This window comes from Strongylocentrotus purpuratus, unplaced genomic scaffold (genome assembly GCF_000002235.5).
Source record: "Strongylocentrotus purpuratus isolate Spur 01 unplaced genomic scaffold, Spur_5.0 spur5_scaffold_2, whole genome shotgun sequence".
In the NCBI taxonomy this organism is placed as follows: domain Eukaryota; kingdom Metazoa; phylum Echinodermata; class Echinoidea; order Camarodonta; family Strongylocentrotidae; genus Strongylocentrotus; species Strongylocentrotus purpuratus.
Genome location: NW_022145605.1, coordinates 9,592,051 through 9,616,867, shown reverse-complemented (window position 1 = coordinate 9,616,867; position 24,817 = coordinate 9,592,051). Strand labels below are relative to the sequence as shown.

The 24,817-nt window shown below is 34.6% G+C and overlaps 2 protein-coding genes across 2 annotated transcripts; one reads left to right on the top strand and one right to left on the bottom strand.

Annotated features, from left to right (window-relative positions):
* Positions 1–3,557: 3,557 nt before the first annotated feature.
* On the bottom strand, positions 3,558–9,113 carry LOC591467 (mediator of RNA polymerase II transcription subunit 21). Its single transcript, XM_791027.5, has 4 exons — positions 9,038–9,113; positions 6,979–7,060; positions 5,997–6,127; positions 3,558–5,068 (listed from the first exon to the last, which is right to left on the bottom strand). The coding sequence occupies exons 1-4, from the start codon at positions 9,077–9,079 to the stop codon at positions 4,790–4,792; spliced, it is 534 nt and encodes a 177-aa protein (XP_796120.1). The 5' UTR covers positions 9,080–9,113; the 3' UTR covers positions 3,558–4,789.
* A 63-nt stretch (positions 9,114–9,176) lies between these two features.
* Positions 9,177–21,025, top strand: LOC591453 (lysophospholipase D GDPD1). The gene is made up of 9 exons (XM_030991609.1): positions 9,177–9,411; positions 13,813–13,855; positions 14,470–14,605; positions 15,399–15,444; positions 16,050–16,174; positions 16,861–16,950; positions 18,086–18,222; positions 19,168–19,276; positions 20,087–21,025. The coding sequence occupies exons 1-9, from the start codon at positions 9,270–9,272 to the stop codon at positions 20,243–20,245; spliced, it is 987 nt and encodes a 328-aa protein (XP_030847469.1). The 5' UTR covers positions 9,177–9,269; the 3' UTR covers positions 20,246–21,025.
* The last annotated feature ends 3,792 nt before the right edge of the window (positions 21,026–24,817 follow it).

The following is a 24,817-nucleotide window of genomic DNA, read 5'->3' as shown; positions in this document are numbered from 1 at the left end:
AAATTGGAGTTCTATTTTCTGACTGCCATGTAAGAGAAAAAGGCGTCATTGTACGATGTGACCATAGTACACATGCTAACATGCTAACATGCTCAATATCGTTCATTCAATTTTTCATATTTTATCAATGAATATTTCATTCAAATTCTAAGTATAACAAGTCTTATGGATTCTACCTTACATGGATGACTTGTTTCTATGCCAGGCAATTGTTCTTAAGTTGTTGTGCTGTCATGAAAAGAAATATATAGACCAGTTAGTGAAAAACCATCATGATTCTTAGCTTGTGAGTATCCCAGCAACCACACATCAAAAATGGTAGTGGAACAAATAAATAACTTGTCAGGAACCATGAACTCAGACATTGTTATTGATGATTGCAAATAATGATCCCTTGCTTTATTGGACTGCTAAATGTAATCAAATTTTACCCAACACTGCATCAAATTTGTACTGCCTTTGTTTCCTTTTTCCTTTTTGTTTGTTAACAAAATAATTCTCGGACAATCTTCCTAGTTCTTCCTTTGCGTAGCATGTATAACTATAAAAAGAATAAGTAAGAATTATCTCAAAATATTGTGATTGCCTTGTAATGAAACGTGTGTGTGAATACTGTGAAACACTCTAAAACATGATAGTGCAAATTGTATTGATCCGTATGTGTGAAATTCAGGTTCTTACTGTAAGCTATAAAATTGGTATACATATACCGGTATGTCTATGAGGAAGCATGTAAACTAATGAATACAACTATTGCACTCTGTTTTAAAGCTTATCTGCCATAGTTTACAGGAGGGATTAGACCGCCCTACAAGGTCACTGGACAGGTGGTTATCTCATCAACTCAGCTATCAGTTAACATAAGAAAAAGAGGATCATGGGGGACCAATGGTCACCGATTAGGCATTGTTTGTTATATAGAGGGCGCAAGTAGCTACAAGTAGTGCGGTGGGCCTTTAAGAAAACAAAATGATCTGTATGTGAATTAGAGCAAATGGAAAATTGAATAAGAAATTATATGGCTTTATTCTAAGCAATCCATATGTAAATAATGCCATCATGCCAAGTTTCATAAAAAGTAAATCCGGTTAGAACAGTCACACCTTTGTGAAATATGGCGTGAAAATGGGGAGGTGGCCAAGTTTACTGGACATTGTGTCACTATGTGTTTTAGCCATGCTCTTTTGAGAGTTGTGTATAGAGTCAAGATTCCAACTCAGAAAATTATTAAGCTTGCCAAAAGAAAATTTTAGAAATTCATTACCAGCTTCAAAGAGAGTTATCAGTAGTCAGTGCATTGAAAATAACATTTTTTTTTAACTTGTTGATACAAATTACATGTTCCTTGATCATAAGATAATATATTTGTAAGAGGCTGTCTGAATATTAATATATTTGAAAAATTAATACATCATACAGTATGTACCATAATATTTAAGCAAAGCTTGAAATAAATGCATTATCTATAGTCACTCTTTTTATAAGATTAGTTGGTATGAAATGTATAACAAGCATTCAGTTATGACAGGTATGTTGTACTTCAAAAGAGTTGATGGAATATTATGTGTGGGGATGCAACAAATGAGTATAATGTAAATTTGTTGTCATCAGCACTTTGAGTAAATCTTAGAGTCTTGACAAACAAGCAAACAAATAAAAAAAAATGCTGCAGGGTCTACTTTTGACCTTTCAATTCTTGTGCATTCGAACAGAAATTAAGAATTGTAGAGGTCAATTTCTATACCGGTATCTATGTTTAGTGTGTGATGGACACTGATAGACTTTCATATCAGGTGTTTTGTCAAATTGCATGCAATTAATTGTATTGGAATCATTCAAAGAACCAATGTATAATTGAGTCTACAACATTTATGCCATTGTTGAGGCGTCATAGTCGAGTGGTCTAATCACTCGGCTGGAAATGTGTATGAGAGAATATGTTGGTGTATGCGAGTGTGGGTTTGTACCATTATTTTGAAACCTGAACTGTAATTGGACATGAACCATTAGAAACTGATGGAAACTTAGGAATCAAGTTAGAGTTTCTATTCAGTTGTTATTTTGTTAACAGAAATAGACAAATTGATGAAGGCTGACGATGAAAAGCTGATAATGAATATTGAAATAAGAAAGTGTGAAGTGTTTCTGACTTTCTCTATAAGGTGTTTAGAACTATAAGGGGGTACAGTAAAATATAATTTGTCTTTGTACCTGTATAATACATGTATGTATATTTCTTTCACTTTCCAATTTACTTCAATTGATCATTCTATTTGCATACTTCCAACATAATGCATATTTTAAAACCGACCATTTTTTAAAAGCGACCGTTATTTACCAGAAAATGCTTGTACATTATATTGTATGCTTTATGAGATGCTTAATATATAAGTAGACTATTCATACCTCAGTGATTTTCAGTTGAATTGAAGTTCTAAAATGTTGTAGTGAGAGCAATATGTTTGACCAGTATATTCAAATTTTATGCAAGGTAGTATTATTCCACTCTTTCGATTCCAGATTTTTCCTATAGAATATTCAAATTTTGTTGGTCTGATTTCATACATATTTTGCTAATCTTGACAGTTCTTAATTTTTTATGTTGTGGATTTACATTAGAACACCTACATTGTAGGTTTGGCAAGATCATATATAATTAAATTATGTATACATATGAATTCTTTATATTCCATGTGTATGAGATATTTGATGAGGATTATGAATGTACTGATGTGGCATTATTTTATGAAATAAAAGGAAGTTGTTAATATTGATACCCAGTAATGTATTGTACTTTTGTTTAGATTTTGAATAAGGGCAAAGAGACAGGTGTATTTGTTGAATAATAATAATTAAATAAACTTTTAAAACTTGCTATAAAGGGCTCTGACATAGCAAGAGATACCTGCCATATAACTAACTTATTTTGCTGGTCCCAGCACTTTCTACATTCTCTCGTTTCCTTTATCCTGATATAACACGGTACCTGGCATAAGAGCATTTTTCAATTTTCATGATCCTTGTACTAGTTTCCACTGTATAACCTGTGTAATTTCTATGCAGAGATACACCCACTATGCATATGCAAAGAGTGATAAAACCTAACACAGAAATAAATAAAATGATATTCATAAAGAATGTATAACAAAAATGTTTTGGAGATTAAAGTTATGGGCTACGGTCTATTATCTTTAGATAATGTTAGATAGATGTATACTGAGGATATGTTCGTAATTGAGAAAGCAAGTGTTCAAAAGCTTGCTTCTTGGGGTGGTATTGTGGTAATTATATTCTTTCATTTTAGGACAGCATTGTGTCTTAATTGTTTCAAATCCTTAATTGTGAAACCTCATGAAGAATAAATAATGTCAAATTTCAATTCATGATTTTACAATTAAGAATCTGGGAAGCATATGGAACAATTTTTTCAAAGAAACTGGAGATATGTGGATAATTGCTCTTCATATATTACCTACTGTACATCTAGAAATTATAGAAAACATTAAATAACACGCATTGATACAAAATGGATGAAATAAAAGAATAACAAAGTAAGATTTGAGTTCTGCTTTGAAACCCTCTCAAGCATTTTATTTTCTCTGCTTTATACATGTATACAAATGTACAAACAATGATATATAAAAAGAAATTTATTCAAGAAAAACATAATTTTAAACTTTTTTCCACATTTTTGTGAGAATCCTAATATTCATTCACATGCTTCATAAGCTTATTATAATTTTTCAACCTAGCCTGTAACAGAATTTTTACATTTACTGTGTACAAGTATATATGGTTTTATCCTTCCTACTTGATTTAAAAAAAACCTCTTTAGATAAAAACAAATAATGTCTGTTTGGAGCCAGAAGAGTATTAAATTGTTTCATTCTACACAAATGTAATGCCCCTCTGGCACCAAACAGACACTAATTGGACTGGTTTACAAGTTTGGTTGGCCCAAGTCTAATTTGTTTGACACAACGTAATGTAAAGGATTGTTTGTAGTGCTTGTGTAGGACTATTGTTCTATATGTCTTCATCTCCATCTTATGAAATACACAACCCAGAAAAGGGGGAGGTGATGGTAATCAAGTACACTGGGTATACTAAAATAGACCCCTTTTTTCTCCCTTTCTCACTCTAATATTGTGGTTTGTCACAAATGGCTAGAAAATATACTGTACCCCTTTATTGTAGATTAGAAGAAACAAAGTCATTCAGAGTGGTCATCCATGTCAAATCTTCACCAGTAATACAGTCTGTCACATTTAATACAGCATTCACGATGACCATCACTGGCTCTTTTGAAATGGAAATGGTGTACAACCCCTGTAGCCATTGCACCAAATAGATTTCCTCTCTCAGTTGTACAGGTGATCATTCACATGGCGAGTTGAAATGTTCATAAAATGGGAGCACAGTCTTCTCTGCATTCTCCACCCCAGCTCTTCTGTAAAATCAGTGGCAATGAAAGCTACTGGAGACTGTGCATATCCTTTATATTAATGACTCAGGAGCCCTTGACAAATCTACATCTGTCAACTCATTTCAAGGTCAAAGTAAAATCGTAGATTCAAAGATCTAGACTCCTAGGAAAGGTCCATCATCAACTTTCTGCTAGCCTTAATTGCACCTGCAACAACTTCATCCAGTATTGGAGTGTGATTGTAGTAATAATCAGAAGCAGAAGGCCCTGCCTTGATTACAGACTATGTACACCTTACCTCCAAGATATCAGTTCAATAGTCAGGAAAAATACCAAATCTTGGATACCTGATGAAAAGAAATCTCAAGAATTTGTGCCATTCATTGACGAAGCTGCGCTCACATTCAAAGATGAGCTGGACGCCGATGATGGAGTTGACGATGATGCTGATGCTGCAGCACCTGATGAAGACGATAACGATGCTGCCAGTGAGGAGGAACTCTTGGTCTTGAGTTGGGCGTCGGCGATCTCAGCAAGGGCTTCTTGGATGCGGTGAAGCAGGAGCTCTCCCCTCTCGACGACCTCGCCAAGACGTTTGGCTGCTATCTCATTGTCCTCTTCGAGCCTCTGAAGACTGGCATTCTGAATGGGAGAAAACACACCTCTTGCTATTCATTCATTCATTCATTCATTCAGTTGTCTTTTTACAATGAAAATTGATGTGACAATAAGTATGCATTCAATAAATGGAGTCAACCAACTATTGCAAAAGCTTGTCAAGGATTCAAGATTAGTTGATTATTTACAAATAAAGAATAATCACTCAATAATAACAAGTTAAATAGCATCACATATCAAGAGAAAATATTGTTTGGGTTATCATTGTACTATTTGGGCTAGACTTTATTAACATATATCTTTTCCCATTCAAATATCAGTATGTCTCTATGACAAGGTTTCAGGCTTTTCATAGAAACTAATTGCCCTGATATTTTCTGATTTTTTCCTGCTGGTCTCAAAATTCCATGATCATTATTCAAACCTATTTTCAGTGTGCATTCTTGTGTTTTGTATCTATTTAAAAACTTAATTCATTGGTAAATTTACATTCTGTTGTACAGAACATCTTCACAACATTTTCTCATCATGGAAAGGGGGAAATGCAAGAGGCTGTCTACTCTCTTTGGAGGCCAATGAAATACCCTAATCAATCCCTGCTTTGGATGATTCTCTCATAACACCCAACTTCTCCATGATTGGAAAAAAAGGAAACTCATTTTCAAGGTTTTCCCTAATTCCCATGATAGCTGGAAAACCTGGATGAGTGACTGTATTCTTCTTCTTATTATTATTATTATCCATTGCTCCTCGTTTGTGGAACTCACTCCCTTTTTCTCTTCGTGAGATTGACATTCCAGAATACTTCAAATCATGCATCAAAACTTAACCGTTTTGGCAAATGTGAAACTACTGACTTCATTGGAGGAGCCTATGCCTTTGAATTTTTGTAACAGAATTATACATATAATTTATATAGAATACCAAATATACACTAAATAATCATTATTACCTGCAGTTCAACAGTAGATTCTTCACTGGGAAGTGAGTCTATCAGTACATCTATATCCTTGGCTGTTCTTGCTATCAGCTGAGCAAAGAGCTGGGTGTAATCTTCATGGTTGGGCTGCTGTTCTTGGGAGGCTGAGGGTTAAAGAAAGATTGAGTGGCAAACACTTGTCAAGTCAATGTAGTAAGTCACTCTATCTAATACAGGGGTAAATTTTAAGAATAGTCTCAATTTGTTGCATGGTCTTTTTACTTGTGTTGTATGGTATCAATTCCACATTCTTGTGCTAGCATTACAAAAGTTAAGCATTTGTAAAACGACTGTCTGAATTCAAAAGTGACTTTTAAAAATATTTGTACTTGTATTTTTTTTAAATTTTCAGGTGTACAGTGGTAATGAACCAGTCTGTGTTATTTTAGAACCAAAATACTAATTTGACTTCAAAAACTTGCTACAAGGTTAGGCCTATGGCATGATCAATTCTGATTGCAACTTCACAAATTTTTACTATAATTCACATAACTATTCTATATTTAAAAATGAATTGAACTGGTAATGACTATAACACAAAATCTTTACACTTCAATACACATGAGCAAAATGTTAGAAATTTATCAGAAGGATCTATTTGCAGGTTACAGAAAATTGCCCAATGTTTTATGGTAGTAAAATCAAACAGGGCCATAACTTTGCAAGAGGCTCAACAACATTTTTTTTTTTTTTATTACAATCTTTTTTTTCAATTTATTCATGTTTCCAACAAAACATTACAAATCAATTATAAGCATTTAAAAGAAATGTAAGAAATACATGTTGAAAACAGGGGTCCACTAAAAACCAATGCCTGTACAAGTGTGAACACCTCAAATGATACTTAGGAATAATGAGTAATTAAATGAACTAATCCGTAACTACAAAAGGAATTACAAAATAGGGGAAAGAATCATAGGAAAGAATCATGATCTTATATGAAAGACAAGTATACCTTGCTTCTCACACCCAGGAAACTTTGACGGCTGAGCACTCTGCTGCAGTACACCAATGCTGTTACACATGTGCTCTGCTAGCTGTACAAAGCAACAACAAAAATGCAATTAATGAAGAAAACATATTTGGCGTACATTTGATCTGATTTATTATCCACTGCCACTGCTGTAGATCTAATATCTTCATTTTGCTTTTGCATTAAACAACATATATACCAGTATCATGAATCTAATGACATAAGAAAAGTGATGACAAATAGTTTTTTAATACATTTGCTTAGCCAAAAAAAAAAGGATTTCATGATCACTTTGAAAAATGTGAATTTGGGAGTTACTACACAAATAACGCACGGCTGAATCTGCATTTAAATTACGCACAACAGGGGCAAGTGCGTTATTTATTTGTTTTATAAAATAGCGACACATGAAAATCAAAACAAACGAAAGTCTAGATCTAACGTTCGAGTCTTGGAGATTTATGTTGGTTCTCGAAAAATTAAAAGATAAGACCCTGCTACTTGCTCTACGCGTACGCTGTGCAGGATATCGATCTTGGAGTGTGCAATGATACTTTTGACTGCGCTTTTTAGGCACGATCGTGCATTCACAAAAAAGGTGCATGTTATGTGACGCGTATTGACCAATTACGATGCTTAAAATACTAGAGCTATTTTATAATTCATCATACTAACTTGTATGTAGCGTGAAATAGGAAACTACTTGTTCTGTGCGCATGCACACCCTCGTATGAAAAATCTGGACCGTACATGTGGAATGAAGATACTTCCAAGTGTTCGATAATATACAAATAACGCACGGCCCAGAGTGCAATAGCGGTGAATGCAGTACGCGCGAGGTTTCTTTAGATTGGTGCCGCTCTGTGCAACGAGCCGCTTGCGGCGAGTTGACAGTGCGAACCATCTGAAGAAACCGAGCGAACACTGCATTTACGTTTCGCACAACAGGGTCAAGTGCGTTATTTGTTTTATAAAATAGCGACACAAACAGCAACAAACAAAAGTTTAGATCTTAAGTATACGAGAGTTCGATCTAGATCTAGAAGTCTAGAGTTATGTTGGTTCTACTAGATCTAAGTTAGATCTAGTAGTAACGTTAGATTCTACTAGACTAAAATGAGGGTCTAAAAGTAAAACCTTGCAGGCTTACCGAAAAGTCCACGGGATTCATTGTTTGATTAAAAATAAAATGCATAGGGTGTCTAGAGACGAGTCTACATCAGACAGCTGAAATTCTTGGCTTCATTATAAAATCCAAAAGTCAAAACGGGTCTAAATCCAAGGCAAAAGTAAAATAAAAATTTGCTTTCTAATAATACCCCGCTCTAGCTAGAGCTAAGCTAGCTACGCGTACGCTGCGCTGGGGATCATGGTGCGTGGAGCGTACAATATTAGCTACGCGTAGCCTATAGCCTACAATGCACTCGAGGGAGCGTACTAGTACTACGCGTACGCGCGCGCACTGGATCTCCATGGTCACGTACGCACCGTGCAATATAACTTTTTACTGCGCTTTTTCTGCACTCATTTCTGCAAAATCGTGCTTGCATCAAAAAATTTTCAATGTCATGTGACGCGTATTGACCAATCACGATGCTTAAAATACTAGAGCCATTTTATAATTTATAATGATGCGCCATGGGCATGGCATAGCCATAGGCATTGACTTTGTAAAGTTAGTGTGGAATGAACGTAGACCCTACATCACATTTCACAAAAACAATCATGACAATGGCTGCAGGCTTTTGAGTTTTGTTCATAATCGCATCTAGAAATTCAAAAAAGATATTTCAACTTATTTTATTTTTCTGAAGACTAGATCTAGATCTAGACCCCCTAAACAAAACAAAAATTTAGTTGACACTCACACAGCACAAAAATAAACGGGTGGGGCGGCAAGAGAAAATGTTCAATCCTCACCCGGACCCGGCTGGATTTACTTTCCAACATATACTTCTTCGTCAACTAAACAATGTTAAATATGTTATACAAATTATAATTACCATGATAACATATTCTGGTCACAAAAATAAACTTTTACCTGATTAACAGCGTCTTGAAGTTGCGTTACTCTGTCTGCCATTGTTTTTCGTCGACTTTATTCTGTCACATAAATTGGAACAACAGATGGCGCTCGATTTGTCCCTCGAATTAGCACGAGCTTATACGTTGACTCACCGGTATAGATAGATCTAGAGCTAGCAGTCGAAAATTGAATTTGCGAAGTCATTGTTTACACGTCAAAAAATTCTCGTTAATCATATTTTCTCAAAATGAGTACTCTCGCATACGCTATACCGTTGTCTCTGTTTGGCGGATATATCATTGTATCTACCGTATTATTCAGATTTCCGACTTTAATTCATTTAAAGAAGAAATCAAAGTTTAATGCTAAGCTCATTGCCCACCGTGGAGGTAAGTGACTTCATCGATAAGGTGTTCCCTAAACTCCCGGGGTGGGATTAGTACTGTGCTGTAGTTAATCATTAAGGGAGGCGGGGCATGCAGGCACTTGCTCGTGGTCCTTCATTGTCCAACATAGTCTTAGAAGATTGATGAAATATTGCCTGTAAACTTTATCAAATTGCTGTTTCAAATAAACTGTCTGTATACACAACGTCTTGGTATAGAAAATGACCAATATAACCTAGATCTATCATCTAGTAGTAGGGTCTAGACCCTAGATCTAGATCGAGTCTAGTCTAGTCAAATTAATAATCGCCCTTTTGCATGAACAAATAATACTAGTCTAGACCTAGATCTAATAGGCCTAGGCCTAGTACTTTTTGACAATAGTCAATCGTGGTACATTGTCCAGTCAAGATGCAACCTCTTGCCCCTCTGCCTGAGCCCTGACTTGTTTAGAATGAGAATGACTATTAAAGAGAATGAGTACAAGAAGATAGCTAGCCAAGAAGATAGACCTGGTCCTGGAAGCTCGACTGCTGTCTCAGCATTCTTCCAGTATTTGCGGTAAAGGTAAATGACTCGTGTCAAGTTTGACAGCACTCTACTTGGGCCCATGGCAATAAGTGAGTTCGTAAATAGCCACTGGAGTCGTATGACGTCAACGTGTCATAGGTCACATGAACATAAACTTGCCCGTTCACTTGTACGCTCTGCGTAATGTACACTACATGTAGGGCTACATGAAAAATTGTGAGTGTGTTCGTCCTTCACTGTTTAGTGTATGTTTTACTGGCTGTTCGCCGTGCTTTCTATCTTTTGAATGTTTACCTCTTAGACAACAAAGCACTTATTCTCTAAGATCTCAATCAAAGTTTAAACAATACCAATGCAAAACAAAACGCTTCCAGTGCAGCTCTCTTCCTTAGGCCCTACTTTATAAATCTTCTTAATAAAATGTAATACCAATATAGATTGTATTTTTAGAATTTGAAAAGTCCATTATTGAACTATATGTGAATGACTTTTGATAGTTTTTATCTTGATTTTCTGCATTGCTGAATATTTCTTGCCATCTCCCCTCATCTGCAATGATAAGGTACCCTTTGCTGTCTCTTCCCCTCTTCATCTCTTTCTCTCTCTCTCTCTCTCTCTCTCTCTCCCTCTCTCTCCCTCTCTCTCCCTCTCTCTCCCTCTCTCTCCCTCTCCCTCCCCCTCTCTCTCTCCTTCTCTCTCTCTTTCTTTCTCTCTTTCTCTCTCTTTGTCATCACTCCAACTCTCCCTCTCCTACACCTCTCCCTTTTTCCCCCTTTTTTAACAAAAATTTGAATTTGATCGATGAATTTTTATGAAATGTTTTTGTTCTTGTACTTAATACTTATTATCATTTCTATCATTTAATGTTGTTATTATTATCATCATTATTATCTTTCATAAGTTTTGTTTGCTTATCTGTCTGTAAATGTATTACTACTTTAACTCATTAATTTTGTACATGACTGTCGGGACCCCACTAAATATAAGCTCTTGAGCTTTCGAAGGATATCCTGTTCAAGCTGACTTAATTTTGATTATTCTTGTACATGTACAGTATATTGTTGTATGTTGGAAGCATGGCGAATAAAAATCAATCAATCAATCAATCAGGAGTATATTCCTCGTGGTGTAAGTCCCGTCCTATTGGAAATTTGATGATCTTAACATGCAAGGGGGACTCGCACCTAGAGGAAAATATAAACAGTTTCATAGTGTTTTTAGTCAGATTCTTTTGATGTTAGTGATAAACTATAACAGCAAATATTCATTTAACACCTCCAGGTAACTTCAATATATGATCAAATAATATGACTCTAAACACTAGAAAACTGTTTATTCCTTGTCGCCGAGATCCCCTTACATGTTAAAATCATCAAATTTCTCATAGAGGATCACAGAGGAGTATATTCCTCATGGTGTACAGTAAGTCGGGGGTCGGGGGCGACGGGCCCGGCCCCCTCTCCCTCTTACGAATTGTGAAAAAAGTGCCCCCCCTCCCCCCGCTTATTCACCAGCTGGCTGCGTCACTGCTAAAATTCCCTCCAAAATTGGAATGAAAAAAAAGAGTGCTCTTACAAAAGAAAGAAAATCCTAACTTTTGGCTGCCTTACTAAATTGCTCAACAATATATTCCCTTTGGTTTTAGATAGTTTTGGGCATTAATTGAGTGAATAGTAAACCACTTAGAATGTGAAATTCGATTGAAGTTCACTTACGCACACTATCCTCCGTGAAATGCATAATAAATTCGTTTTCGAGGGTCATTTTGTTTTGAAGCATTATATTTAAATACCCGGACAGCTTTATCTTTATTATCCATATAAACAACCTCTATACCGGTAATCACTTTCAAATGGAAGATAATGAGGGATGGATTAGAGTTTATTTAAATGACATGAAAGGGCTATTTGACTTTCAAGAGTCCTTTAATTTCATTTAAGAAATAACCTCTCTTTCTCTCTTAGAGACACTTTCTCTTGAGAGTCAAATAAACTCGAGAGCATCCTGGGGCTCTGACCCCCCAGGCCCCTCAAGCTGTGCCATATTGTACGGATCCATTAAAAAGCAAAATAAGCACAATAAATAATTTGTGTATGTATACATACATATACAGTGTGTCCCAGAAAAAACGAAACCGAGAAGTATCGATGTTGTATCTTAACTTAATCACAATTATAGTTGATAAATGATGTAAAGCTTAGATCCTCCTCTTTCGTTTGATGCAACTCATATAATGCAAATTTCAGGTGTCATATGAAAGGGCAGAAACCCAACTTTCTAGAAATGTGATTTTCTCTTTGAAATTCAGATACTGCCCGCCAAATGACTTTTCGGTTTCCTCTCTTCAAAATGATTTTAATCACTCATGCATGAAATATGCATCATATGAGTTGCATTAAATGAAAGAGGAGGATCTAAGCTTTCCAAATATGTGTCATTTATTAATTATAAATGTGACTTAAGTATGATAAAACATTAATAATAATCGGTTTCGTTTTTTCTGGGACGCACTGTATAGAGAGATATATAGTTCTCCTATGCAAACTTTCCTCTGTGAAATGCATAATAAATTTGTTTTCGAGGGCTCGCAATAAAAGTAGATAAACATTAGAAACAGACCATGAATAAAGAAATAAACAGCTTGGTCGATTTGTATTGAAGCGTTATCTTCAAAAACCTGGACAGCTTAAACTATTAACCATTAAAATAACTCTGAGATGGAAGATAATACCAATACGAATTGCATTATGCAACATCTAGACATAAAGGTTGAATCTCAACTTAATTTTTCTTATTCTTCTTTTACATTTCAAAGCGTTGCATGGGATCTTAATCCTGTTTTTTCTACATCAATGCCCCCATTTAAGCATACTTTGAATCTGGTCACGCTTCAAAAGGTTTTGGGCTTAGAATTGTGTTTCTGTTGAAGATCAAATAAAGAAAGAATCCATTATAGATCAGGGAGAGTTTGAAAAAGGCACACAATAGGAGCAGTGCAATTTGAATATCAAGGGATGGATTAGAGTTTATTTCTTTAGAAATTTAAAAGGCTATTTTACTTTCAAGAGTTCTTTCATTTCATTTTAGAGATAACCTCTCTTTCTCTCTTACATTGTTATGTAACTAGTCAAGTTTGGCACCATTTAAAACTCAATGATCCTTGACTGAATAAGTGAATGAATTGGCTTGACTAAATAAATCAGTAATATCATTTAAAACAGAATTTAATGAAAGTTATATTTAATGCTGATATAATACTTTACCGATTTTCAGATTCCAAGTAAAATGTAATAGAACCAACTCCGACATTCAGAAATGATTTTCGGTGACTGATGTGTCAGATGTGATCGTTCATAACGGAAAGGCCAGCACACAAACAAATCACAGTTCCTCTCTCAGCTCTCTTTATGTTCATGTGACCATTTGAAAAGTTTGTTCCTGATTTTGGCGCAGGCGCAGTGTGCAATTACGACCTCGCTTATTGGCAAGGCCCTTGCCTTGGCTCGGCAGTCTGCATTGCCTTGCCATAAGGAATGAGGGTGGCACTAGGCGCGCAGGGGCCTGACTAGGCCTAGATCTATATTTTCTAATTTGAAGCAGACCTGAAACTAAACTAAAAGTATTCCTAGACTAGATTTAGACTAGAGTACATAAGTTGAGTCTATAATAGTACTAGTAGAAGTAGAACTAGTCTGTAGTCGAACACAGTAGGTCCGTCTGCTAGTCTAATGTTTGTTCAAGAAAAACAAAAGTATTTGTAACCAACACATCTCAATTTCTCTCTCTCTCTCTCTCTCTCTCTCTCTCTCTCTCTCTCTCTATCTCTCTATCTCTCACTCTCTCTTGCACACTCTTACTCTATTGCATTCACAGGTGCAGCTGAAAATTTTGAAAACACAATCACAGCATTCAAACAGTGAGTAAACAGATTTCATAATTAGGTCAAGATTCAAAAATGATAAAAATCACTCAAAGAGATATACATTTTGAGTGGAATAGATGATAAGTAGTGGAGCTTTATGTGAGTGTAATGACAGACACTTTAGCCAAGATGAATATATATATATGCATGGTTTTTCATTATAAGGAGAGGTTGGTAGGGTGAATGAAACTGCTTTTTTTTGGGGGGGGGGGGGAGAATATAGGGTTGACATTTGTCTTTTTTAAAATCATAATTATCATATCCGTCATCATCATAATTATCATTATAATTGTTGGTATTATTATTATTATTAATAGTAGTAGTAGTAGTAGTAGTAGTAGTAGTAGTAGTAGTGATATTATTATGATTAATAACATTATTATTATTGTTATTATTAATAGTACAGTCAAACCTGCTTTATTGACCACCTGTCTACAAAGACCACATTTTTTGTTTCCTTTGAAAATGGTTTCTCATTGAAACATGTAATAAAGGAACCTGTCTACAAAGACCACTTTTTATGTTTCCTTTGGGCGGTTGCTATATAGACAGTTTGACTGTTATTATCATTATTACTGGTGTTATTGATTGATTTCCATATCTGCCAGTGCAAGGAGTATTGGGATGGAGATGCTGGAGTTGGATTGTCAGATCACCAAGGATAAACAGATAGTGGTGTCTCACGATGATCACCTATCAAGGGCATCCGGGGGAGACGCTCTTATACAGGACACCAATTATGAGGTAATTTATACATGTCAAATAAGAGTAGATTTTAAAGAAAAGTCCACCCTGGGCCCCATCTTACAAAGAGTTTACGATTGATCCAAATCAAATCAATCGCAAGTCCTCCATTCAATCGCACGTTTGCAGTCTCCTACTCAATATATCTTATGTACATAGTTCCGATTGATATCAACTCTTTGTAAGACGGGCCCTGGTGTATAAATGTAGGTAGTTTTAATAAAAAGCAGGAAAACAAGAAAAACAAGGGCCTCTTGAATAAAGTTTGTTTAAATTTTAAATGTAATTTTTGATGCAAAAGAAGACTCAGATCAGTGAAGTTTCGAATGACATTGAGATGGCCATTCCGTAAGAGTAAGCATTGCCAGACCTCAACATCATTTAAGGCACATTTCATCTTCCAAACAAAAGAAGAAAACATCATTGCATTTGTGAATAACCCCCCCCCCCCCCCCCACCCCCGCTCAGAACACAATCCACTCTTGAAACAAATAAAGAATTTACTGTTAACTATAACAATGCATTTTACAACATTTCCTTTTGGCTTGGCCCCATTTTCAGGTGTATTGTACAATCCATGATTAAATATTATTAAAACATTATTGTAAAGGGAAAGAAACAGGCTTTATTATGGTATCAAATTAAGTCATGATAGTACATTGAAAGACGAGATATCAATGGCTCAAACTTGAATTGTAGCAATTGAGGAGTTTAGATTACAACTTTACAACCTTGGTTGATACATTCAATGCAACAAATGTAACAGTATCGTCATTATGTTGTCTAATTTTAGGATTTGCCGACCATGTGCTGTCCACTGGCTGTAACGTTTACTAATGGTAAGATGTTGTCATTACTTGCATCAAACAGATGAATTGTTACAGAAACGTAACGTTGAAGTTCAAGCATGTGTTATACAGCAATTACTCCCACCCCTTGCTCATTCCAAAATGTGTGTAAATTGTCAGACATGGATTAATAGGATAGTAATTACAACTGGGACCAATCTTTAAAGGCATCGTGTAACAATGTTAAATCTGAGATGCATGGCATCAGTGCATCATGCCTCAGTGTCTGTAATATATGGTGTAATAATGAAGCCCTAAAAAATTGCACTTCAAAATGATCATGAAGTGCCTCAAAAAGTAAAAAATCTTTGAGTGACCGGTTTTACCATACTCATTTTTCCCAATATACTGGCAATTGGCTTGTAAAAGACCTATAAAAGGTTTATAATTATGATTGCAGCATGAGCTAAATCCAGGTTTTTTTTAAGAATCTGAGGCAAAGTTACCCAATCCCTTTAATGTCACCTTCCAAAACGCATGGCTCGGTTTGAAAATAGGATCCAACAGATTCAGAAACCAGCGAGTCAACTGTAACACTTGACTAACTCTCCTCTCCCTCACAAACCCTCACCCATCTCTTTCCTTTGATAATACAGGAGGCATGTGTACATCAGAGTCTTCAGACCGACATATTCCCCTCCTGAGTGAGGTGTTTAAAGAGTTTAAAGACTTCCCCATCAACCTTGATATCAAGAGGAATGATGAGGAACTGATAAATGGGGTAAGCACAATGTTTTATAAGAGAGAGAGAGAGAGAGAGAGAGAGAGAGAGAGAGAGAGAGAGAGAGAGAAAGGTAGGTAGAAAGAGAGAAAGAGAGAGGAAGAAAGAAAAAAAAGAAAGAGAGAGAGAGAGGGACAAAGAGAGAGATAAAGAGAGAGGGGGAGAAAAAGGGGTGGTGGATAGAACAACAGATTGGAGAATATAGAGCTACAGACATACATATGAAGAGAGAAAGAGGAGGGGGGGGGGGGGAGAAGATAGAAGTCAGAGGGGGAACAATCAATGAATTTATAAATTATGGTAAGAGCACACAATGCATTAAAAATGAAGAGAGAGAGTGAGAGAGAGAGAGAGAGAGAGAGAGATAGAAAGAAAGAAAGAGGGGTAGAGAGAGGGAGAATTGTTGAAAGAGGGAGATAACAGAGGAATGTGTGAGAATGCAGTAAAGGAATGGTAAAGGCTAGATGAGATGTAAAGAGAAAGAAAAAGCTATCACACTAACTCTAGAAAATTTGGAACATTAATAAACAAGATTTTCATGTAAGTACTTCAAAGGAAATTGTGCATAGTAAAGAGAACATTTATACATTTCTTTAACTTTTCTTAGCTGCTATCCTGTTTATTTTTCCCTTTAACATTAACATGCTCAAAGAGATATATTTTGTCTTTTTTTTCTCTCTCCCAAGGTGTTGGATCTCATCAAAGAATACAAGAGGGAGACCATTACTGTTGTAGGCAACTTTGACAGCAAGATTGGTGATAAAGTACATAAAAAGGTAAACCATTATACGATTCATACAGTGGGTTTCAAAAAAATGACTTAATTGAACTTCATATCAAATAAATCAATGCGGTAAGATTACTTCACCCTCAATATGATTGATATCAAGTAGAATTTCTTTACTCCTTAAAGGGATCGTTTACCAATGTTAAATCTGAGGTACATGGTCCTACATGTTACCAGTGTCTGTGATATGGTGTAATATTGAAGCCCTAAAAAAAGCCCCTTTCAGTGACCGGTTTTACCATACATGGTTTCCCCAATAGACTATAGTGCTATGAAAACCGTTCGGCGAACGTTTTTCAAAATTTGTAATTCCAATTCTTAACATCTTGATAATCAGACAGGCGATCGGCTTGTAAAAGTCATGGAGTTCCTGACTGACCTAAAGGTGATAATTATCATTGCAGCATGAGCTAAATCAAGGATTATTTCTAAAGGATCTAAGACAGAGTTACCGGATCCCTTTAATGTTTCTAGGTCATGGTTCTAGGTCACGCACCACTGAACACTGTTGTCTTATGTAATTGCAGTTGGTTTACATTGAAGTAAAAACATAATCAAACGATTACAGCATTTAAAAGGTTGTATTTGTCAAACTTCCAAGGTATTCTCCCCGGTCATTGTGCAACAAAAAAAATCTCATCTTAATTAAAGTGTCCTGTCAATCCTTAGCTTAATACTATATGGAATAACAGATGTTAGTTTTATGCACAGTTTATTGCCACCGATATATTTAGAATTAATTGCATTTGCATTTTTGCACTATTTTAGAATAAAATCTTTTATTGTTAGGTAAACATAAGCAAAGCATTTCATGAAAAGTTGTGACTACCGGTATGTCTAAACTTTGTCCTAGGCATATATATGTTTTTCCAAATTTCAGGGTCTGTGGTTTTCAGTAAGGTTTGCTATTTTTGTTACATTTAATTGACATATACATGTATTTTCCACGACTTTTCTTGATTAGATATTAACATTTCACAATAATATAAAAAAAAACCTCTATTGTAATGATGCTTCTATGCACATGTGGCTAAGAATTTAATTATTATTATTTTTTTTTTTTAAATAGTAAGGTAATTATTTTAATTCATTATTATTTATTTAAACTTATTTATTACCCAAAGGCTCCAGAAATCCCTCTTCTCTTTGGTCTGACGAGTATCTTCAAGCTGTTCCTGCTCACCTATTCTGGTCTACTACCGTTTGTGCCTCTCAAGGAATCTTACCTGGAGATACCTACAGGGACACTCGTAAAAGACTTGTAAGAAGATCATGACAAATCATAATGAGGATGATGATGTTGATGATGATGTTGATGTTGATGATGATGATGATGATGATGATGATGATGATGATGATGTTGATGATGATGTTGATGATGATGATGATGATGTTGATGATGATGTTGATGATGATGATGATGATGATGATGATGATGTTGAGGATGATGATGATGTTGATAATGATGATGATGATGTTGATAATGATGATGATGATGATGTTGATAATGATGATGATGATGATGATGATCTTGATGATGGTGATGATGATGTCGATGATAATGATGATATGTTGTTGATGATGATGATGATGATGATAATGAGGATGATGATGATGTTGGTGACAACGATGATTATGGTGATGATGACGATGAGGATGATATTGATGAAGATGATAAGGAGGAGGAGGAGGAGGATCATCAATATCACTACCATGGTCATCATAATGATCATTAATAATATCATAAATGTTATTATAAATATTACTATTTTTAATATTATTAGTAGTATTATTATAATTATTATTATCATCATCATTATCATCATTATTATTATTATTATTATTATCATTATTATTATTATTATTATTATCATTTTTATTATTCTTCTTTATTATTATCATGAGTAGTAGAAGCAGGGTCTTCATTACCAGGGTAGACTCATCAGTATCAGGCCATGCATTCATATTCTTAACATTTATTTAAACAGTATATTTTTTCACCAAAAGTTTACAAAAGCAAACTATACCACATAGTATAAACTGGTAAAGAGTACAGAGAGTACCAAAAATGTAAGATTATTGGTACATTCATGATTTATTACGAAAAATCATTCAGTAATACACCTCCTGAATATCAGTTTGTTTATTTGCTTATGTATTCAATTATTTATTTATATATTCATTCATTTGTTTATTTTGTGTACAGGGAATGGACACAGAATTCCAGCACTGCAATGAAAACAGCATTGAGGCTCTACGATTTTCTCTTCATCCGTCCTTTTCTGTTTCGCCATCTTCAGAGGAGGGGTATTAAGGTATTAAACACTAAAAATTATATTTTCTGACTCAAATAATTTCAAAGTATATGATGGTTTCATAAAACAAATTGGTCAGTACTTTAGAAAGCTTTCTATATGCTTTCTGTCAAAGTGCAAAGTCAAATTTGAAAATATTATCGAATGGCACAGTGTGAATAGAACTTGATCACTAGAGAGAGAAAGAGAGAGAGAGAGAGAAAGAGAAGAGAGAGAGAGAGAGAGAGAGAGAGAGAGAGAGAGAGAAATCACAGTTTGGGAAATACATTTTATGCCACCTTTGTAATTTTGGAAATAAAACTACAAATACAATAAAATCTAAAGGATGAATCAACATAACATTATGTGAAGATGAAGTTGAGTACTATGATAAAAATTGTCAATGTTTTTTCATGTTAAATTTGGAGTATGAGGGCATTTTTAGAGCAGTCCCTTTCATATGACGTCGCTCCTATGAAACTCTCCCACACAGGAATAAAAAGAAAGAGAAATCATGAATTACTTGTCAACTCTATACCAGAAGTGGACATTGATTTGATTTGATTTGATTAGATTTATTGGTTTCTGCATCTTTTTTTTTTTATCATACATTTTCATGAACATAATAATATGGTTTGGTACAATATTTTAAGTGTATATAATTGTATACATTCTCTTTAACATAGAGTATTTGCCTGTCTAGCAAAATCACAATGAAATTGTGAATAAGAACCTAAATCAGAGATCCATTCATGCAGTTTAGATGTTGTTCATGGCTCTGATTTAACGACGAAACTCTATTAATCTCTTTTTAATTTTTTTTTGGTGCAGATATATTTATGGGTGCTGAATAGTGAGAGGGAGTGGTCCCGCGCTATCTCCCTCGGTGTCGATGGCATCATGACCGATTATCCATCCAAACTGAAGGACTTCTGCGATGCCAAAGGATTCTCTACCTCTAGTGACCCTTTACTAGAGAATAGACATTAAAGGTCAAAGGTTAAGGGTCATGAACTGTATATCACTACTGCAGCTGATTCCTGAGGCTACGGTCCATGGACATACCCTCTGCGTGAGTTGTTCTAATACTTGATTGTGAAGAAAATCTGTATTCAAAGATGGGTGAGGTTTGGACTAAGCAGGGTTAAAGGTCACGGCATACAGTTTATATTTTGACGGTTTGATTATAAAATGATATTGAAAAGTTATACAGTTCAAGGACCCATAATGTGCATAAAAAAATTCCTGTAGTTGTGGTTAATTGAATGTGGATGGATTAAAAGCTAAAGGGTGTCAAAGGTCACGGAGCACCTTTTGTGTTTTAATGCTTTAATTATGAAAATGATACAATGGTAAAGAGGACCATATTTTCATGTACCAGTGTTAAAGTACTATGATATAAAGCCAAAGAAAAGGGTTATTGTTTGGGATAGGCTTGCTGGACAATTCAGAGATGAATGTAATATAAGTTTAACAGGGTTAAAGGTCAAAGAGAACCTTTTGAGTTCAATGCTTTAATTATGAAAATGATACCAATGGTATAGAGGATCATATTTTCATGTACCAATGTTAATGTACTGTGATTGTAGAGCCAAAGAAAGGCATATTTCTCTTCAAGTGCAAAAAGAGGTCATGGTTTGGGTTAGGCTTGCTAGACAATTCAAAGATGAAGATAATATAAGTTTAACAGGGTTAAAGGTCAAAGAGAACCTTTTGTGTTCAATGCTTTAATTATGAAAATGATACCAATGGTATAGAGGATCATATTTTCATGTACCAATGTCAATGTACAATGATTGTAGAGCCAAAGAAAGGGATATTTCTCTTCAAGTGCAAAAAGAGGTTATGGTTTGGGTTAGGCTTGCTAGACAATTCAAAGATGAATATAATATAAGTTTAACAGGGTTAAAGGTCGAAGAGAACCTTTTGTGTTTTAATGCTCTAATTATGATGATTATGATTAACCGATGGTATAGAGGATCATATTTGAGAAAAGAAATAAGTCTCTGTGAATTGAACACTTCATGAAAAATAGTGAGATAGTTTTAGAAATTTTACAGCACATTTTTCGTCACTACTTTATTCTGGTAGTAAAATAGCCCAAACAAATTCTGGTCCTTGGATAATCAAGTATGGTTATCATTACATTGATTGCAGGTATAACTTTGTTTTTGGCCCTAAATATGGTCATTTTTAATATATTTTATAACATATTTAGCAAGAGCAGCATGATGCTATACATGTATGTGTGTCACCCTAAATATATATTTTTGAATAGCTTTTTTGTTATGCAGATATTAGGTGCTAGTGAGGAATAATTATGCAATAGTATACAAAGGCTTCTGTGGTATGTCTTAATGATTTACACTGAATTGAAGTGAGCAGTTTTGTACTTCAGGTGCAAAAGAATTCATTTTTAGATTGCTGGTATTGATGGAAATTCTATTAAAGGGGAAGTCCACCCTGAAATTAAGTTAGTTTTAATAGGAGTAGAAAAATGAGAGAAACAAGTCAGTGAAAGTTTGAGCAAATTCCGATTAAAAATAAGGAAGTTAGGATTTTTGAAGTTGTGATCAATCAAACACAAATTGGCAACTCTATGACGTATCATGCGAGCTCAACTTCCATTTGCTCAGTACTAAAAAATTCTAAAATTTTCATTTTCCCTCAAGAAAAATTTCAACCATGCATGCACCCTAAATATAATAATTGCAAATATGTTTCTATACTCCCCCTGCAAGGAACAAATATATATTCCGTCATCAATAACGAAGAAAACATGATTTTATGGAATATTATGCACAAAGCAAATGAAGGAGAGCTCGTATAATAAGTCACAGAGTTGCCAATTTGTATTTGATTGATCACAACTTCAATAATTCATAACTTTCTTATTTTCATTCAGAATTTGCTCAAACTTTCACTCACCTGATTTTCTTATTATTCTGCCTCTATCGAAACAAACTTATTTTGGGGGTGGACTTTCCCTTTAATTCACTCATTAACATATTTATGAGATTTACTTACAGATTTCTTTTACTTTCGATTTTCGATTTAGATTCCTACATTTTGTGTGTAAGTAAGATAAAGTGTGATCATGCTCTAATATTTTTGGAAAGAAGATAATGTAATTGTGTTTTATTGATAATAAGCCATAGTGATATTGAAAATGTGCCATATGCAATGATCATGAAATTAGTGATTCTATTTTAAATACCCATTGAGCATCCTTAGATTGTACATGTATTTAATTTGTAGAAATGCAACAATTAATCATGAATTTAAGTTTATTTTGCAATAGTATATTCATTATAAGGAGAAATATTAAGCTGAGATTGCTATTTTCAGAAAATATTTAGGCCAGCTTACAGTCGTGATGGATATCTGTCAACCCTTGTTCCTGCTGGATTGAAGTTCACTGAAAAACTACAGCATGGTTCAAATTCTGTGGTTTATGAATAGATCTACTTTGTGGTGCCCATTACATGCTCTACCGCTAGGCATTTTATCTAGAGTAGCCTCTCTCAGGGTATCTCTCAGGTGTTGTATAAAATGAAAGCTGGGGTATTCTATCAAAGCTTTTAGATATATGATGTACCTGCAGGTCTTTATATTACACCCCCTGGATTGCCTCAAGCACCATATTTGCATTTGTTGTAGGGTTGTATGTTTCAAAGTGTAGACATTTCTAATAATAATAATAACATTCTGTGTTCATATAGCACTTAAAGGTACTATGTCCCATTTGCAGGCCCCAAAAAAATGAAAAAGTTAATTTCCAACTGCATTTGAAAGATAATACTAACTTCGAACTTCCCTAAAAAAGGTGGGGCTTGAAAATGTCTTCAAGTGGGAAAATAACGACTATTAGTTGTCAAATCGACTTAGGGGCTATAGAGCCAATAAGTAATAGTCTTGATTTTCAGACAATTGTACCGAATGGTCATATGTTTTATGCTGTGCAAAGATTCAATCAGTTTAATTTTGGCCATCACAAGAAGTGGGTTATTGATGTAGACAAATGCTCATGTACCCTTTACAACTCTTTTCATGTATGTTATTACCAAAGAAGAAAAAAGCCATTCAGTCACTCAATAGTGTCTGACAGTGAAGTATAGCAAGTAAACGGGTTTCCTTGCATAATTTGAATATGAGGACACGGCTAACGTTTAAATTTCACAGATAGGACAAACATGACATATTCATAATTCCTGCAAAGTCCTACAGAATTAGAGGTTGGCTGCAAAAGGGACATAGTACCTTTAATACGGATATTATACTATACCTCGGTCATCAAATTCAGGCTCGCCTGCACATAATGTATACACATGTTCTTCACTCCCTGGGGATCATTCCAGCCAGGCACCAGTTTACTTACATTTATCTCATGTGTCATGTTTAGATCGGAGGCCTCCTATTCTAATTCTATTCTAATAGTAGCCCCCAAGCCCAGTACAGCCACAATTAGAAAATTGCCTATTTACGCAGAAACAAGTGCCTTGAGCCTGAAATCATTTACTTTAAGAGTTTTCAAATTAATAGGAGCTCACTTGAATGATTCATTATGTGAGCTACCCCTTCTTTATGTACATGTTTTCCATGCATAAAAAATGCATTGTTGGTAGTCAGTATCGGCATTATTGGCATTATTAGTTACGAGTCAAAACCCGTTGTGTAAATTAATAATTGATTATTGAAATCCACTAAATTATTTAAATACTTTGAAAAATCATGTTAATTTAATTTATCAAGAGGTATGTGGGAAAATTAGAATTACAGTTAAGGAAGTTTGTGATGCTACTAACAAAAAAGTAAAATGGTAAAAATCGTAAATACATATTGGACATTGAGAGAAAACAACAACAAAATAGTCAAATGCTTATTTCCAAATATTTGAATTTTGTAGATAATTGTAAATGGAATGTCTGTTTGTAACACTAGATGATAATATTGTTAAAAAGCTGCAATCATGTGTTTTATTCAGAAAAATGTATGTGCAATCCACTTACAATGATATGTTAAACCATGTTAAAATAATGATATCTTTATAAAGTCTGTTTTTATAGAAAAATTAGATAAATAGTGCAATGTCTATTAGATGCATAGAAGGCTTGTGCATGCAGAAGAAGATATTTTCCAGGCAAAGCAAAGGGCTTTACATGAGCTGCAAGATAATATTTGTATTTTTAAGAGAACTTTGATTTTTATGATCATGTTATTTTGGTACAAATTTTGTTGTAATAGGTAGCCCTTAAAGCATTTAGAAGATGTATTTTGAAAGAAAATATGTATGTGATCTCGTGTGTTGCTTCTTGTCGCTAAATGAATAAAATGTCAATGAAATTTATGTTTATTTGTAAGCCTTTCAGCAAAATTGATCAAAATAATGAGAAAATGGAGATATTTCTATATCTACTTAAAACCTTTTACCAAAAATTGAACAGAATAGTTAGGAGAATGTTTTGAACATGTTTGTATTTGTATAAAGCCATTCATGTGTAATAAGCAAGACCACCTGTTTGCTCTGTGTACTCTCTATCTCTATCCTTGTTTCTTGCAAGG

Excerpts from the sequence above, each read along its gene's own strand:
- LOC591467 (XM_791027.5), bottom strand. The coding sequence starts at position 9,079 with ATGGCAGACAGAGTAACGCAACTTCAAGACGCTGTTAATCAG. Across the intron at positions 6,128-6,978 it reads TCCTGGGTGTGAGAAGCAAG|CCTCCCAAGAACAGCAGCCC; the intron begins GTATACTTGTCT and ends TTTAACCCTCAG. Across the intron at positions 5,069-5,996 it reads AATCTACTGTTGAACTGCAG|AATGCCAGTCTTCAGAGGCT; the intron begins GTAATAATGATT and ends TCTCCCATTCAG.
- LOC591453 (XM_030991609.1), top strand. The coding sequence starts at position 9,270 with ATGAGTACTCTCGCATACGCTATACCGTTGTCTCTGTTTGGCGGATAT. Across the intron at positions 14,606-15,398 it reads TACAGGACACCAATTATGAG|GATTTGCCGACCATGTGCTG; the intron begins GTAATTTATACA and ends GTCTAATTTTAG. Across the intron at positions 16,951-18,085 it reads GTGATAAAGTACATAAAAAG|GCTCCAGAAATCCCTCTTCT; the intron begins GTAAACCATTAT and ends TATTACCCAAAG.